Source organism: Gasterosteus aculeatus, chromosome 20, assembly GCF_964276395.1.
Source record: "Gasterosteus aculeatus chromosome 20, fGasAcu3.hap1.1, whole genome shotgun sequence".
NCBI lineage: Eukaryota > Metazoa > Chordata > Actinopteri > Perciformes > Gasterosteidae > Gasterosteus > Gasterosteus aculeatus.
Window position 1 is genome coordinate 5,736,330 of NC_135707.1, and position 18,085 is coordinate 5,754,414.

The window sequence follows — 18,085 nt, forward strand, 5'->3', positions numbered from 1 at the left end:
GTGTTTCCAGGGACATTTGGGGGAAGGGGACAGGGGGGAAGGAGACGGATGGAGGAGGGAAGTAAAGGAGGAGGAGGAATAGAAAGGAAACGATATTTTGTATTTGTAAGTAGGAGAGAGGACAAACTTTTCTAATCCAGATAAACGGGAAACAAGATTTTAAAAAGTTGTTTAAGATTAAACAAGTTAATATGAAAAAAGTCTGAGAAAGAGAAACAACTGAGGAAAGGAGGGATGCTTAGGAAACAAGATGGTTAGGAAACATTGTGGGAAAGGAGCAGCAGGGTGGAAAAAAGTACTATCATAACTGCTGTTATGATGAGAACAAAAGCAGAAAACAGTAAGAGAAAACATCTGGAAAAGAGGGAGAAGGTGGTAAAAAGGATTCAGGAGTTAGGAGAGGAAAAGGGTTTGACAATTTTTATGAGGAATCGTTTGGGGAAATGAAAGAATGGATGGAAGTTTGAAACAAACGGACGGACGGAATGGAGGAGAAGAAGAAGAAGAAGAAGAAGAAGAAGAAGAAGAAGAAGAAGAAGAAGAAGAAGAAGAAGAAGAAGAAGAAGAAGAAGAAGAAGACGTCTGGACCATGGTGAGATTTTCGGTGGGGGATCGGAAGAACATGTTTTGCAAAAAAAAACAAGGGAAGTAAAATGTTTAAAAAGAGTTAAAGAAAGTTGAAGAGGAAGATGAGAAGAAAATGTCCGCCGATGGAGCAAAGAGGACAACAGTTTCTTTTGCTATTAAAAGACTAAAACAGAGAAACAAGTTCTAAGGAAAAGGAAAGATGGAGAGGAGGAGGGACGCGTCTTAGGAAAAGCGGGGAGGAGGGATAAAGGGGCGGGTGGGGGTCACCAAACAACCCTCCTTTTGCCCCCCCCCCCCCTCCCTCCAGAAGATGAGAAGGCTTCCGCGCGCGCTGCACTCCGTCGTGCGTTTTGTTCCCCTCTGAAGTGCCCAAAAGCACCGAGTCCGACCGAGCCCAACGAAGACGAACCGAACCACCCCCCTTCTCCGCCCCCACCCGAACCCACCCACCCCCCACCCCCACCCTCGCCTCGCCGCTCTGTGGCAATGGAGCCGTAGCCGAACATCAGTGCGCTTAAGTGAGCCGAGTGCGCGGAGCGGCGACGGACCGGAGGAGACAGCTGAGACCGAGCGGCGATGGAGGCGCAGCGCAGCGAGGCTGGAGTCTAGACTGCACGTTCAACCAATCCAACACACCACCGGATTACTTTTTACACGCCATTTTTTTGAACTCTCAATATCACTATTAGAACAGGACCCCCCCCCCACCCCCCCCCTTTTCTTTCCACATCATAATATTGCTGTATCGTTGCACGGCGAGGATGCAGGGGAAGGAGGCGAGCTTTTGCACAGGATGCTGGAGACTAACGCTGCTGTCGTGCGTCCTGGCTCTGCACCTGGTCCCGCTGTCGGTCCACGGTAAGAAACGGCCCCTAACGGTGAAAGAAAAAAAAAAGCTTGATTTCTTGTAATTGTTTGGTGGCTGCAGCAGCACCTCCTCTCTGTGGGTTCGAGGTACCTGAACCCACTTCCACAGTCCGAGTGGAGGTCAGTGAGGCTCGATGATAGAAGGCATCTCATATTCAACTGGTATGGGTTGATTATTCTGTGACATTCTTCTACACGTTCTATTGAATTCACGGTCAATGAAACGGAATAGAAAAAAAAAACAGATTAAGGAGAATCAGCTCTCAAAAATGTGAATACAACACATTTTTTTAAAGGATAGTAAAGCAAACATTGGCTAAATATCAAAATCAAGATTATTCAAATCTTTATAAGAATCTTCAATGAATGCATAAGGGACACACACGTGTCATGATTGACCAATTAGTACACACAATTTTACAGATGACACTGAAGCCAAAAAACAAAACTGGGTCACAATGAAGAGACAAGTAGACAATCTGAGCCCTTACGGACATTACAGAGACACATAGGAGGTAACAATGAGGTCAACGTGAACCCGCTGGACACCAGAGCCACACACTGTAGAATCAGGACAAAAGATGAAATATCATACGATTACACAGTCAAATGAGTAATGATATCATCACAATATCCATCATATGAACCTACGACTGCCTGGATGCTTTTATTACAGACATTCTGATTGTACAGCATTGGGAGGAGGGATGGGGGGGGGGGTTAAAAAGACAGCATTCAGCTCGCTGCACTAACCGAAGGGATAAGAGCTTACAGGGACATTTTAAGAGCCGATCAGACGTCTAAATCAACACGAGCTATTGTCGTCGGCATTTGAAGCCCCAGCAGAAGGAATCACAGAGATGTGTGACAGTGACAGCGTCCAGCCCGACGCAGTAAACCAGATCCCCGCCACAGCCACACAAAGGCGAGGATTAGGGCCGGGGGGGGGGGGGGGGTTATGAATAATTCATGAAGGGGATCTGGACGGACATTCTGATACACAGAGAAAGAGAGAGAGAGAGAGAGAGAGAGAGAGAGAGAGAGAGAGAGAGAGAGAGAGAGAGAGAGAACCCCACCAGGGTAAACATAAAACAAAGACACGTATAGGCTCTCGTCCTCTGGCTCGCCATCCCTTTGTCTAAGATTCATTGCGCACAGCGGCCCACATTACTGTCAGATTATTAATGCAGGAACGTGCACGGGATGAAATCAGTCTGCCGTTATAATCCGATATAATCTGGCCGATTCTTTTCATGGCACTGGCTGCCGTTCATGCAGTGTGATTTAGAATCGAAGTGACCCCCCCTTGAAAAAAAAAGATATTTTCATTCATTTCATTTGTGTTTAATCTGGAGTTTGGAAGAGGGTAAAAGCGTCCAGCAGTGGAAGATCCAAGAGAAACGAGCCAAATATTTAAGGATGTGGATCACTGATCAGTGTGGGTCCTTTCTGTCTTCAGCCGCTTCTGTTTTCCTTTCAAATTAAATGAGGGTTTCTTCTTTTCTCGGAACAAGTGCATTTGTTCTTCAGGTATAATGTAACATGTGAAATGTCAATCACAGGATGAATATATGCACATTTGGGAGATTATTTGGCGGTTTGTAGGCTAAATCTCTAATTTCAAGTCTTCTTCAACTCAGCATGATGTTCATCTAGTAACTAATTGTCAATTTAGAGTCAAATAGACCTAAAGCCGGGGGTGCTTTAGGGCGGGAGTCCTGTGATTGACAGGTCTCCCCCGGAGCGGTACACCGCGTTTCCACTTCACTCCTTCGCATTCCAAGTGTGGTAACTTCCATTTATTGGTCGGGACAAAAAAACAACATGGCGATGGACGTAATCCAAGATGGGGCCGAACTCCTGTCTTCAAACCGTCACTCAACCAACCAATGGACGACGTTGCGATGACCACGTCTACTTCCTAGTCAGTGTATGGTTTGAGGTTGTTAGGGATTAAACTTCTCCTCGGGCCGGCGCTGGTTGTCTTCCTGGTTCTCCGCCCTCCTCCAGGCAAAGAACACAGGTTCAGTTCAGCAGTGACTCTCTTCAGCCTGCAGGTGTTTCTCTATTGACTTTGCTTTACACGAACGCAATACGTTTGAGAACATTTTCCTCTGAAACACCAGGCGGCGTCGATGCAACCTCTAGGGATGGCTTTTGAATGCTTTTACCCGAATGCTCCGGCTTTCACTCAGAACACAATCGTACAGTAATTTTACCTGAAACGTGACCAGTTTCACACTGTCGCCCATGCAGCAAATGCAGGAAGGGACTTATGTGTCTGTCTAACGGGTGTAGCTGATCAATAGATGTATAGATGGATGGCCTCTTGTTATAGTCTCTTAAAGAATTTAAGTGTGAAAGCATCAATTTGCCTTTATGATGTTTATGCGCTGGAGTATTTCTTTGCTCTGCGTGGTGATGCCTCGGATTCTCTGTAGCTGTTGGCCAGAGGAAGACTCGGAGATTCATCCTCTGGGGAACATGAACGTCTGTGAAAACTTCCAAAGCAATCCGTTCAGCAGTTGCAGGAATATTTCATCCTGGACCCGATCGGTGTACAAGCTCGCAGACATGCTGGCATTATTAGATTCATGCGATTGCCAAAAAGAAATATGGAGAAATCTTCAATATGTGCGAAATCAATACAGGAAATCAGAAAAATAAATATATCTTGTCTTCACATCTGCTCACCTTTGAGCGCTCATTAGCGCTTCATAACTCCGCTTCAGGAATAATTGTGTCCCTTTTCGTTGATGCTGCAGCTGGAAGGCTGTCTCTGACAGCTCAGGTGGATATTTAACGAAAAAGAGGTTGGCAGATCTGGTGCAGACGCCTTAAAACCCCCCAGGGCTAATCCACCTCCCCGACCCCCTTCTTTCCACACACACACACACAGTTTGTTTGGGTTCATTGGTGAAGCGGGGCAGCGGCAGCTCGCCCCACATCTGTGAATGTTGCCCAGACCGCCGAGGCCAATCGCCCCGACTGGAACGGCGTCAGTCATTACCCATCGGGCTTTATTCCTCCGGTGGCCATTTGCAATTCTCCTCCATCCGTGTGGCCGCCCCTCCTGTCCTCGACTTCCCCCCCCTAAACCCCCACGCACGGCTGAGCTGGTAGATAGGTGACGACGGACTGGTGAATCTTCTTTGATGCCCTTCGTCTCCCCCCTCCTCCTCCTCCTCCTCCTCTGGCCTGCTGACACATATCTGCTTGCTGGCACATTATCTTTGATGTGCAGTGGGTTCATCTTCCAGCCAAAGTCCTCCCTCCGTGACTCCGCTGCTAACCCAATCCAGACGTTTAAAGAAACGCATGTGCAGAAGTCAATAGCAAACCAGCGGTAGCGATTAATGCCGTCTGCAGCTCTGCTTATGGGTGAACAATGGCTTCCAAGTCTCTCCCCTGCGCCTTCCCTGTCGTCATGGAAACCGCACACCATCCACTGACGCCGGCTCAGCTGGCGGAACAGTGTCGTCGGATCGCCGCCAAAATGGTCTTTCGCGCTTTGAATTTAATTAGGGCCCGAAAATGTTGGTTGGATTGGCCAAGTTTGGTGGCTCTACGCCTACTGACCATACACGTGTGTGTGTGTGTGTGTGTGTGTGTGTGTGTGTGTGTGTGTGTGTTCACACCCACTGTCAATGTAGTCCATCATCCACCAGCTTTAAACTGTAGATGATATCATTGTTGGTACTCGTGTATTCGTCATATCTACATAATGAGTTTTTGGCAGATGAACTCACTTCACTGTCGGCAGTGCAAATACTGTTTTGAATCCGGATTTAACATCCAAGAAGGGCAGATGTGATGCAGCGCAGCAACGACAGAAAAGCGCTGCAACCAAACAAGATGATGTGTCACTATGGTCGTTAACCCCACCTCTTAGTTTAAAGGCTGATTGTAAAGTGAGCTCGGTTCGATCAATAATAATGACTCCAGTACCCTTAATGAATTGGTTTCTTTTTATTTTAAAAACTTTTCTGTGTGATAAATCAGGGGGGTTCAATGCCAATGCCAATGCGAGTATCTCAAACTTGTATTCTTTTTTTGGACATTGTAAACATTGCGATCATGACTTAATGCTCTCTGCTAGTTTCAAGTGTTCTTCAATACAGCACGTTTATTAAGTAAATTATGATCTATTTAGAGTTAGACACCATCAGGCTTTGTTGTTTTCTTCTTTGGGCAACTGTAGATATTTACATACACATATATTGTGTGTATGTAAATACTCATTTTAATATAAACTCAACAATTCCTCAATTGAATGACAACACATAACATATTCCATTCTTGCAATAAATCCCCTAATCTCTACTCACTGCACCTGTAAGGAGGTGTCGCTTGGTGCAGATGTTTCTCATCATCGGTGTCTGTGTCCAGGTGCTTTTTCTCGCCGCCTCTCCGACCCACAGGTGTGACAGTTGTGTGTCATTGTCGCCGTCCTCGCCGCAGGTGCAGAAGGTCATCGAACGGGCCGCCAAAAAGTTTCACGTGCGGCCTGACAGCTTCGGTCCTTGAAGGATGAAACAATTAATGTACAGTGGTGTGTTGGCTTTTTTGTGTTTTTTATTTTAGCGCTGCTGAGTTGGCGTTCTTCTCAAACTCTGGGTGCCCTTGAACAGTAATTTACATGTTTGTGCGCGTGTGTTCAGGTTGTGTGTGCGTGTGTCTGAGAGAGAGACACGGTGAAAAAAAAGATGGAAGATGGAATATGAAGCACATCTTTTTTTCTTTGTGGGTAGGCTTGCACCTATCTGTGTGTGTGTGTGTGTGTTCGCTACGGTGCGTCTTCATGTCAGCGTGTCCTTGGTGAAGCGAGTCATTGAGTTCATGCTCACACACGAGCGCCCCTCCCCTCTCAGTGCTGCCTCCCCAGCCCTCTTCTTCTTCTTCTTCTTCTTCTGCTGTTGCTGCTGACATATCACCATTCTGTCCTCCCATATATATATATATATATTGTTCTCGTTCATTTGGAGTCTTCTGTAATTCTATAAATATATTTGTTTCGTTAATGATTAATTGAGAAAAATACTAGTGTAAGAGGGGAGAGTTTGTGTGTGTTTGTGTCATTTTAAGTTGTAGTTCAAAATCAGGTTACACAGTGTAAAAAAATGCATGGATACACACATACAGTATGCATGCACTTAACATGTAATGTGTTGTATGCATTATTGGTAACACCTGCATGTGTGCACACATGTCCGAGCACACAAACACACACAAGATGCACGTCTTTCCACCTGATAAATGCATAGCTCTTCAGTTTAAAACAGGTTATTATGTCGTGTTGCATGACTTTTTTTTTTGTGTGTTTAATATTTGCCGATGCAGATCTCATCTAGCGAGGCCGAGAGCGTTTCTATGGCAACACATCCTTCCTCTCTATCCCACCACCTGTGGAGTAAGAAATGAAAGGGATTTATGTGATAGAAGGAGAAAAAAGAGACAGGAATGCTTAGAGAAAAGGGGGAGGGGGTGGTGTCATTGCAGAGGTTTTCAATTAGCCGAAGGCAGATGTTCGGGTTTCCTCCTTATATCTATGTTATTGAGCACCGTTGAGCGAAGGTATAAAAATGGTGCGTTTTTATACTTTCGCTCAGCGTTAACATTGATTTTTCCCAAGTGAGCGAATGAAAAAACAGAAGTGTGTGTGTGTGTGTGTGTGTGTGTGTGTGTGTGTGTGTGTGTGTGTGTGTGTGTGCGGTTGTCCTGAGGTGCCGGTATTTGACGCTGAAATCAATGAGATTGAGTCAAAGAGGCTTTTGCTTAATATATACAATGTACATTAAATATATATAAAACCGATAACAGATAAATAGATAAACAGATAAATATAGCGCATATAGTATAGTGCATAAATATTGTTTCTACGGGAGCTAATAGTTTTCTTTTGTTTCCCATCCCGCGTCCAACCTTTCCCCTTCTCCGTCCTGTCTGGGTCAGTAAACTGACTGGCGGGCCCTAACTGTCACAACCAATCAGGTTCTTCTTTACGGTTTGTCACAGTCCCCCTCCCGCCCACCATATTCCTGCACGCCGCTCCCTAAACTGGTCTGGGTTGAACAAAAGGCGAGGGGCCGAGGGTCGGCGGCTCGCCAGCGCAGGCTAGCAGCACTTGGCCTCGAGGTGCCATCAACCCCGAAACAATCAGTCTGACACACACATGCACACAGACACACACACACACACACACACACACACACACACACACACACACACACACACACACACACACACACACACACACACATACAGAAATACAAGCCAAACTCTTCTCATTATGACCATGCACACCCTTCACCAGAGGAGCTGAAGGCCAACCCAATTACCAGTGGGTGATACTGGCAGAACGACAACACGCACATAAACACACACACACACACACACACACACACACAAATATAAACAGACGTGCAGTTTGAGGAATCGTCTTATGTAATACTATTTGATTATCTCATGATACGTGGGAGGAAAACAAACAAAGGCGCTTTTATTCCATCAGTTTTGTGGGCTCGACCGGACCCCGACCCCGCTAGCTGACGAGTCGCCTGCCAGGAGTCTAACTCTGGTCCTTGTTGGTTTTTGCCTTAAATGCTCTTAGAAACAACCCGTTTTGCTCTTTTATTGAATCACTTTGTGGCGTCAGAACTTTTCTGGACTTTGTGTTCCAGAACGGATCGCACCAACTCTGTGAATTCTTAGTTGGTCGCCATAGCAACATGGAGTGAAACATTGTGTTTAACGGGACATTCATTCATTGGCAACCAAAGAGAGGAAAGTCTGCACTTCATTGTGCGAGGTTGGGTTCCAGGCTGCCATTTAATATCAAATGTAGTGTACGGTATCCTACATAATACTACTATCAAAGAAAACCACGGATGAATTATTCATTCTGTAAAGTAAGAAGTGGTAAAGCAGTAATTTTCCTATTTTTTTACGATGTTTTTCTCTCTTTAGTGGCATTTTGGTCAGTTTATGAAAAATCTCTCTGCAAAACAGAATTGAAGTATGAAATGAAAAATATGAGGCCTTGAATTTGTTTAAAACCTCTCTTTGCTAAAGTATTACTGCCTTTAATGAGGTTAGGTATACTTTCTGCACAACCCAAATGATCTGAACAAGAAAAACATTTTTTTCTTGTAGTAAACTTCTTTCATAAACTGTAAAATAATATCATGAGGAAGAATATGTTCCACCTAGATACATAAAGACTTTATTTTGGCATCTTTTGGGCTTTGTGCAACGCTGAGAAATTTACTTTCTAGAGCTCCTGAACCAGATGTCCGTCACAACATTTCTTCTCGTTAGTCCAATTAAACCAACGAGGCCGCGAAAGGGAGACAACTGGGCTTAATTGGAGATGCACAGTGAGGCTGCTGCAGACTGACACCTCTGAGGTCTCCCTTCTCAGCAGATCACCTGAGCCCTGATGTGTGCAGCTTCCCGCGCACGTGTGTAAAATAGACCTTTACCTAGCGAGTGTTTTGCCACCAGGTCTGTGCGTTGATGTGAAAACACGAGGGAGAGACAAAGCCGACGAGCCGTGAGGACGCGTGTTTGGGAGGGAGTGAGGTCTGAGGTCCTCCTGGTCTCAAGCATCCAGTGCGTAAGATGCTTACGTGTGGTTACAGAAAAGCCTGTAATTTATGTGCTCGTGTGAACCAGAAATGAATTCTGGGACTGCCGCAAGGATTAACCCCGGGACGACCTCGGCTGCAAAGACACGGCTAGCTGCAGCTTCGCCAAAAAGAAGCCAAACGGAGGCCGTGCACCTGTCAAGCGCCTCATGGCCTAAGTGTCAGCTTCCCACCTAATGATGACGTTTTTCTCCATGCATTAATGAGGAAAATACATCAGTGTAAAGTGAGTGCGGATTTTTCCCTGCAGACATGCTCTTCATCGACCACTGTCCTTCATTGGCACATGCTCTTCACTGGCAGGAGGAGCAGCCACTGTCTTCCTCAAGGGCGGACGTGTGTTATTACATCTGATAAGTTATCACTCTCAAACAGAACTAATTTCTTTAAAATGGAAAAGACAAACTGAGCCAAGATGTGCTGTGCAAACGAGATCTGTTTATTTGAGGAGTTTGAGTTTTGCACCGGCCACAGCTGCGTCTACTGATGATTACATCAGGGAATCCTGGGAGAATCTTACTCCCCGCTTTACTTCTATCAGTCTAATAAGAAGCCAAAAATGTGTCTGTCTAAGAAGAAGAAAAAAAACTAGTATCCTCGCTCTGCATTACACAGACATATTTTCACTTTTCAGTCTTTCTGGCTACGAAATTGAAGAATGTATTACCAATACCAATTGTGAAAAAAATTAACAAATATGTGAAGTTGTATCTTGAGTTTTATAATCTCAGGAGATTTAAATGCAGTAGTAGAGAAGAGTTTCTGGAAATCCTCCTCTTCCATTTAAGAAAATCTTATGAGGCCAAGAATAAGGATGATCATTTTTTTCATTACAAATATCATGTGTTAAAACGAACATAAAATAGACTCATTGGCTTAAACTGCTGTCATCTTTCAAGATGGTTTCCTGTTAGTCCTGCTGATCATAATACACAATGAACTACCCTCCTCGCCGAGGAGGCATTAAGTGATGGACAGATTAAAATCCCACAGGATCATGATCGCAGCTTATCTCCGGTCCGCAAAGGTCCTTGCAGATGCCATTTGGGGGAGGCTGTTTACCAAGCTCCTCACTAATACCACAACTACACGGTTCACCATGGGTGATAAGGGTGGGGATTCAACCCCCAACCCCTGAAACGTGAATCCAAAATGTAAACGTGAACTCGATGAGGCTACTGACAAATGGTGTTCTTTTTATCGTTAATAGTTAAAGTTAATAGGATTTATCTACAAATAGGTGTACTGCTTTTTAATTTTTTTTCACCAAATGCATCGTGGGAATTGCAGTAGCACTGCGAATAGAGGCGTCCGTGTACCGCGTGAAGGATCGTCTCCTCCATGTCAAAAGCTCGCTCACAAAATCGTCGAGACGCTGTCTTGTCTCCTTAAGATCATCGACCCCCCTCCTCCCCTCTTTCAGGGCCCCCCCAAAGTCTCCCGAATCCCTCCCTCTCCAACCCCGTAATCCATAATCCCGGTTGCTCTGCGTTGGAGTACATTAGTGTATTATTCCTTTAATCCAAAGGAGGAGCGGCCGTAGAGCAGCTCTTCTCATGACTCAACGAGCCGCCTTGGGATTAAGTAATCGACCGAGGGATAAGTGTACGGCCAATCACGTCTCGTTTTAATTTGTTTTCCGCCCTTTTGGCCCACTTTGTCTGTCTCGTAATGCAGAGAGGACTTGTGATGTCATCGTGTAGCAGTGGACCAACGGGGTCATGAAGCAAGGGGTTGGAGAATGTCTTTGGAAAGAGGGAAACTGAACCAGTTGGTGATTGTGTGTGTAAACGTCTGTGTCTGTAGTTCAGGTTTATTCTCAACCCCTCAATTGATGAATTTTTCATAGAAACAGTTGCTGCATCTTCTGATGTCGTAGTTTGTGCAGGATCATTGGGGGGGTTCTACTGCAGGGAGCACAGTGGGACATTTTTTTCCTTTAGCTAAATCTGTGTAGCAGCACATACAAATGTTATTAGATTACACAAGAATATCATTACCTCGGATCCAAAGGGAACAATGTGTCAAAATCCGGCTCACGTTGACTCCATTGCAAAAGAACACTTGATATTGAACATATATGTCGCCACATCGCAGACATCCAACATCTGCAATTTATTGATAAAATCTCTGATTGGTTTAAAACCCCCAGCTGGTTTACTGTCTCCCTAATAAGCAACGCTTTCCAATACCTGGAGCCCATTTGACAGCTTGAAGTTTTTCCCTCAGCAGATCGATACAAACTGTTCTCCCAAGCGGGAACATTTTCACCTCATTAAATTAGCTGAAGTTCTCTCCCCGCTGTGTTTCTTTAGTAGAGAACATTTTAGTGCGTTTCGGTCAGAGTGGCTCATGGATGCATTCAGGGTTTCACAAATACAGAGAGATTTGTATGAGATTGATTTATATTTTAAGATAGAGAATAAATTCACATTTTAAGGTGTGAAATAAATAACCATGAACACTTTTTCTTTGCGTTCGTAGGAAACGTTGTCGGCACCAACGCCACCGAGCCGGACCGCGCGGCCAATATTACCTCCCATCTCAGTGAGGAGGAGGGGCCCCTCAAGGTGCACGAGGCCGTCGCCACGGTAACCGCGATGAGCAGCCCGGCCAGTCCCGCCACTGCGACCCCAAAGGCGGGCCGGGTCGCCCGCGCCGGCGAGGAGGACGAGCAGAGCAGCGGCATGTTCGGCGAAGCGGTGGTACCCGCGTTGGAGGAAGTTTCCGTCGCCTCTCCGCCCCAATTGAGCCCCGACTCGGCTGAGACGGAGCACCTGTTGCCGAGCAACCCACACCGGGACGTCATGGAGAGCGAGCAGGAAGGAGTAGAGCGTCCGCCGCAAACCGACCCACCTTGGATCCACGCCAAGGACACGGCCGTGTTCGACATGGACCGCCTCTTCACCACCACCACCACCACCACCGCTGCGCCCTCAGCCCCCACCAACCCCGCTGGCCCCGACGTCCTCCACGTCGACTTCTTCGACCCCTCGTCTCGTGGCCGTGGCCTTGACCTAGCCCCGCCCTCTCCGTCATCGCTGGAACACGAGCTGCAGGGAGGTGACACGACCTCCTGGGCGATGCCGGACAGCTACGACTACCTCACGCCTTACGAGGAAGGCGTGTCCCCCACGGCCGACGAGTACACCTACAGCACCACCACCGACGAGAGCGACGACGACCTCCGTCTCTCCGCCGGGTCCCGACCCAAGCCACGGGTCCCGGGGTCCGGCTCCTTCATCCCGGGGGCGGCGCTTCCTGGAGGGGGAGCTGCGGCGCCAAACACGGGGTCAGACGGGATGGGCGGATGCCGTGTCGGGTTCCAGATGGTGAACGGAAGTTGCCGCTCGCCCTGCGACATGCTGCCCAACTACTGCTTCAACGGGGGGCAGTGTTACCTGATGGAGGGCACGGGGGTCTTCTGCAGGTATGAAGACACAAATACACAGAATACTCTGCAGCTACAATGCACAGGACAAAATCATCCAAGTCTTCTAGGTTGTAGTTATCGATATATATCTGAATAACTGATTAAAAATCCTCCTCATTACTTCGCTCAATTTTCATCAGATTAAAAATTTGACATCAGAAAAACATCGCCAACCAATTTGGACTTGGTGCTTCATGATGTAAACATCATGTCACTTGTATCAATGGTTACAATGGTGACATCAAGTGCTCTCGTCTTATCAAGCATCACCTTTCAATGGGCAGATTCACAGAAATGTCACAATTAAGGATCTAAGAGCTAAGAAAATTGTACCTCTAGCTCACACCACCTTATGGGTTTACCTAATGTATTATTAGTTGCGTTAATTTGCCTTAAGACTGTAAATGAAAGTTCAAACTAAGATTCTTTTCAAATCTTGTTCCTTGTTTAAAACTTTCATAAAACAAAGTATTGCAGTTGCGTTCGGCTTTGTCCGTGTCCTTCATTTTCATGTATTATCAATGAGAAGCAGTTCAACAACTTTATTCAAAATAATATGTTGTGTCATCTGACACTCTAGATTTATAGAGCTGCTCCAGTGTTCTGCTTTAATGTTCGGGAACATGTGGAAAAGCTCAAGCACAGAATTAACTTTAAACAATAAAGGCTGCTGAGATTTGTTTTTTCCTTTGCCATGCAAACTGTACACAAAGACGCGTTATGTTAAGAGCAAATCCACGACCGCAGTGACCCTCGTGACTTCATGAACCGCCTTCCAGGCATTGGCCATGGACTCCCGTAATGACGTTCCTCAGTACCCGATCCAATGGGTTCGAATCTAGGTGGTCGGTCAAGAGTCAAAGGGATTAAGGGGAATTGTTTATGAAAATATGCTGTAAATTCTCCCAGGTGGATTCAATAGATTCCAATAGATTTCATGATTTGTAATACTTTATTTCGGCGGAATTGATGCTGTTTATACTATTTAGGAGAGTGTGACGTGATCGCCGTCAGACCTGCTATTTAGAAGCTACAGCACTGCGGAGTCACTCCCCGTCTGACTTTTAGATTAAAATTGTTTAATGTTGAAATGCTGCACAGTTTGTGAAGCCTTCCAGGGGCAGATTTGAGGCTCTACAAATGAGTTAAAATGAAATAATGTGATTTAAATATAGAGATTAAATGAAAGTGGATTATACAACACGGTTTACAAACTATTGACTCTTGCAATCTCTGTTCCTTCAAAAGTTAACGACAATGCCGCTCTGAGGTGTTTTTTTTGTGCACGTAGAACGCCGGTTTCGCACTTCAAAATATAAAAGATATTACGTACATTTCTCGACAGCTGCATGGATTAACATGCAAATGTATGTATCAGTACAATCGGCCTCCTGATTGGAGACGATGGAGGAAATATCCCACCGCCGAAGGCTGAGAGGGAAATGGAGCAATGCTCACACAGCAAAAAAAAAAATGTTTAAAATCTTGCTAAGCGGACAACATGATCCAAATATTAGGGGCAGATTTTGAGCCTCGGTCAGCAGATCGTAGCCGTGATGCAGATGCAGAGAGAGAATCGTGAGGGCCGAAGTGAGAGAGGCTGAGAGGCGTTTTACTGCTGGGCAATAATTGCAATGTGGGTCAATGAAGCGCTGGCACAGATGAGCACCAATATGTTCCTCTCTATGTGTGTGTGTGTGTGTGTGTGTGTGTGTGTGTGTGTGTGTGTGTGTGTGTGTGTGTGTGTTTGCAGCCACGGTTGTGTGTCTGATTGCACATGTTAAGGCGCCCGTGTGTGTTTGTCTGTGACTGTGTGTGTGTGTGTGTGTGTGTGTATGAAACTTGTGAGTTCTTGTGTGCGTGCAGCTGAACTGGAGCAGCTTCATACGTCAGGCCAATTCAATTACAACGGGATGAATGTTGGGACCTTTTAGGCCTTTGCAGTAAAGCACATGACCCGCTTTGAACCGCCATTTGCTGACCTCAGACCAGCCTGTCATTTCTCTTATTCTTGCAGGCAGAAATATGTACCTGCAGAGAAATGTCCATGAAACACGATTGCATGTTAGCCTTGAGGCTCTCAGCAGGTAGAGTGTGTATTAGTCGCTGCTTCAGTCAAATAACTTTTAACAAAAGTTGTTTTTGCACAAATTATAACTGTTTTAAATACTGAATTAAGAATTTGTGATTATTTGTACATCACATATATAACTTTGTCAGTGTTCAATAATTGGTTTGGATTTTTTGTCCACAACATTATCTGGATGGCTGTTGGGAAGTTGCACCTGATGAGTATGACACTTATATATTTGATGGACCTAGAGTTGGATCAATCCACTCAATACTGGTTAATTATTGGTTCCCAATCCATCAATGTATATGTTTATTGATGTTTTACAAATGGCTTCCTGAAATGTAGGTCATCATAATCAAATACCTCATAAATTAAAACGTTAAGGGATATAATTCAGATTCATATAATTAGACAATTTGTTTAATATCTTCAACAACGAAAAAAGAAGGAATTAGAATCCAGCAACATTTGGTATCCTGTGAGGACAGAAGTTTATCTTTCACTAGTTTAAAAACTCCTTTCAATGGTTTTGTTGAGGTTGTGACAGAGAACTGAAGTGATACTCTAAATAGTTGAATTATTACTTCTAAAATCGCTGTTTATTTTTGATAATTATCATAAAACAATGTCTATAATATTCCCTTCCACGGACCCCAAAAAACACCTTTACACCCTTTTTATTCTGTGATATTTCCTTTCCTCTAACTTAAGCCAGCCCATCTCACTGATGTATTTCTCTAAAGCGTCTCGCTGACTAAAAGCATCTGACAGCCCCAACGTCGTAAATCGCTCCCTCCTCCGGAGCTGCACGACCACACTGGGAGAAAAGGGGGTTTGGGGGCGGGGGTGCGTTTGAAGGAGAGGACCACAGACGATGGTGGAAGAAGTCAGATGTTGAGAGAGATAAATAGAGCGAGGGAAGTAAGCAGCGGGAGGGAAGAGAGGAGGAAAAGGAGAGCGAGAAGCTATGAACAGGAAATAAAAGGACAGGAAGGAGTTCGGGGTGGAGGAGAAACTGAGTGAGACCATGAGTCACAACCGTAAAACGCTCGCCAGCATGGAAACGGCCCGGCAGAGCCAGGTCCAGTTTACTAGTGTGCGCGTGTGAGCTTGTGCGTACGTGTGTGTGTGTGTGTGTGTGTGTGTGTGTGTGCTGCAGCTTGATGTAATTAAGGGAAGCTTTCAGCACAAACTGCAGATTGTATCCATTTTAGATTTCATGACCACTTTGTGGACACACTCATGTACTTATTTACAGACACGCATACAGACACACACACACACACACACACACACACACACACACACACGCACACACACACACACACACACACGCAAGCAGGATTATGTGTGTATTAGGGATTACTTCCAAGTCAAAAGTGCACGGTCGTACAATCAGGCCAAAGGTCAAACACAAATTTACAACTGTAGGTCGGTTTCGGACAAAAGACACACAAACGCACAAACGTACACTAACACACATACACACAGCCGTTTTTTTAGAGGTAGTCCTGTTTACACCTGTTTTTGCTAGTTGTTGTCTTACTCAAGAGTAACTCATATACAAATACATTATATACACACACACACATATCAAAAAAGAGAGAAATGTCTTTTTATTCTTGATCTTTATGTGGGTGAGGCTGGATTTTCTGTTAACATTCTGCTGTGATTAACCCCTAAAATATTCAACATAATCACCAAATGTGTCTGCATGCACACAGGAGTGGCACAACCTCTTTGGATCCATTTTTCATACTTTATTGCTGCATCTCTCAGCGTGTCGGTCTCCCTGAGGGCAACGCGAGCATCTATTTGTCAGGTTAAATGGTGTGTTCCCGTCCGACGGCTGTGGTGACTGTGAAGGTCGGGGCCACATCTGCTTCACCGCTAATTAGAGTTCGCAGTTTATCGGGCCGTGAGCGCTCTCTGGGGAATATTTCATCCAGCGCTCTGTCTCGCCATCTCTAAAATAACGACACGTAAACATGACTGTCGTGGTTTGAATCGAGGGCTCTGGCATTCCTGTCTGATCAATTGGACTCAAGGAATGTTTTAATCCAGCTGTTTCAGTACCGATCCCGACTCCAATACCCAGGCTTCGAATATCGGCCAATACCAGCGTTAAATGAATAAGCTGTGTGCCCCTTTGTGTGGAATTGATTGATCATTCTTTGATCATTGATTGATCATTCATCATTGATTGCTTAACTTGCGTTTCGTAGTAAACACAAATGTTAAAAGGATGCAAGGAATGATCTTTTTAAGCATGATACAATGTGCGTTTGGAAAGGAAAACACCATTAAAATACCTCACTAGACTGATATCAAAACCATCCCCGGACAGTTTAGTTCGATTTCACAATTAAAGCCAAATGTTTATTCTCATTACCATGAATACAATTTTAGAAGCCAGTGTGGGTCTGAAAACAACTGAAACCTTTAAAGTAAAGTAAAGCCTCCTTACGACTCTTTTTTATTAGTTGCACATGTTTAGCAAAATAATCTTATACTGTTCTATTTTAACAGTTTTAGAAGCCAAATGAACTAGGAGGCTTGAGCGAATAGCAATTATTTTGTATAACTGCAAAACACAGAGACATTTAGACATTTAGAATGTATGAAACCAGCTGATCCTGCAGAGGGTTAAATCATGCAGTGACGTCTCTATTCAGGCATCTTTCTCTTCTTGAAGCAACACAACTATAAACTTCTCTCCTCCGTCTTCCCTTATTAAATTCCCCAATGAGTCATCTAGTCAGATGAGATCAACTCTCTGTGTTCCACCAACTATTTATCTACCGGGATTTCAAAATAAAATCTATTTTTTTAATCCTGACCAGTGGCTGCCCTCCCCTTCTAACGAGAAGGTTCGCTGTCATTCGTCAGTGGAAGCTTTTGTTTCAGTAGCAGGTGTTTTATGTCCCAAACTCTCCAAAAATGTTCTCAGAGTCCTCTGCAGCATTTTAATCCGCAGCATATTTAACTCGCTTTTTTCTTCCACTCTCTGCAGTTATTGCATAAGAAAATATATGCACCGCTTCAAGGAAGAAAGGTTTATTCCTTCTCCCTTTGACCTTCCAAAGACCTCGTTGAAATGCATTTATCTCCTCTGCTTGGTCTTGGTCCATATGGACCTTTTGTCCAAAGGAATATATATACAAAATTGTTAGTAGGCGGCTGCTTATTTACACATCGACAGTAAAACTCTGTCTCCTTTTAGCTCTGTTTTTTGTCTCTGCTACCTTTAATATCTGGCTATTTAGCTGTTAAATGCTCCACTAAAACCTTCCTTACAACAAAATGACTTCTTGTTTTTTGTATGTCCAGCAAAATTGACGTTTTTACATGTTTTTTTTAAATAAACTTCTGTCACAAGGAACCATTTAGTTGGAGTTTAGTCAACAAAACATCTTGGGTCGGTTTAGGAAAAGATTGTAAATCACATTCATGATGCATACCAGGATAGCTGTATTT

The 18,085-nt window shown here is 44.7% G+C and overlaps 1 protein-coding gene across 18 annotated transcripts in view; it reads left to right on the forward strand.

The window, feature by feature from the left end:
- The first annotated feature begins 863 nt into the window (after nt 1–863).
- cspg5a (chondroitin sulfate proteoglycan 5a) overlaps nt 864–18,085 on the forward strand; it is a 33,201-nt gene continuing 15,979 nt past the window's right edge. For 17 of the 18 annotated variants that reach the window (XR_013453627.1, XR_013453628.1, XM_078094654.1 and 14 more), the window contains exons 1-2: nt 873–1,446; nt 11,586–12,531. Coding sequence is in view for 16 of the 18 variants with exons in the window: in XM_078094654.1 (XP_077950780.1) it covers nt 1,350–1,446; nt 11,586–12,531 (1,043 nt within the window). In the remaining 2 variants the exon portion in view is untranslated. Of the gene's footprint in view, nt 1,447–11,585; nt 12,532–18,085 lie in introns of all 18 variants that reach the window. The other variant, XM_078094656.1, reaches the window with a different exon arrangement.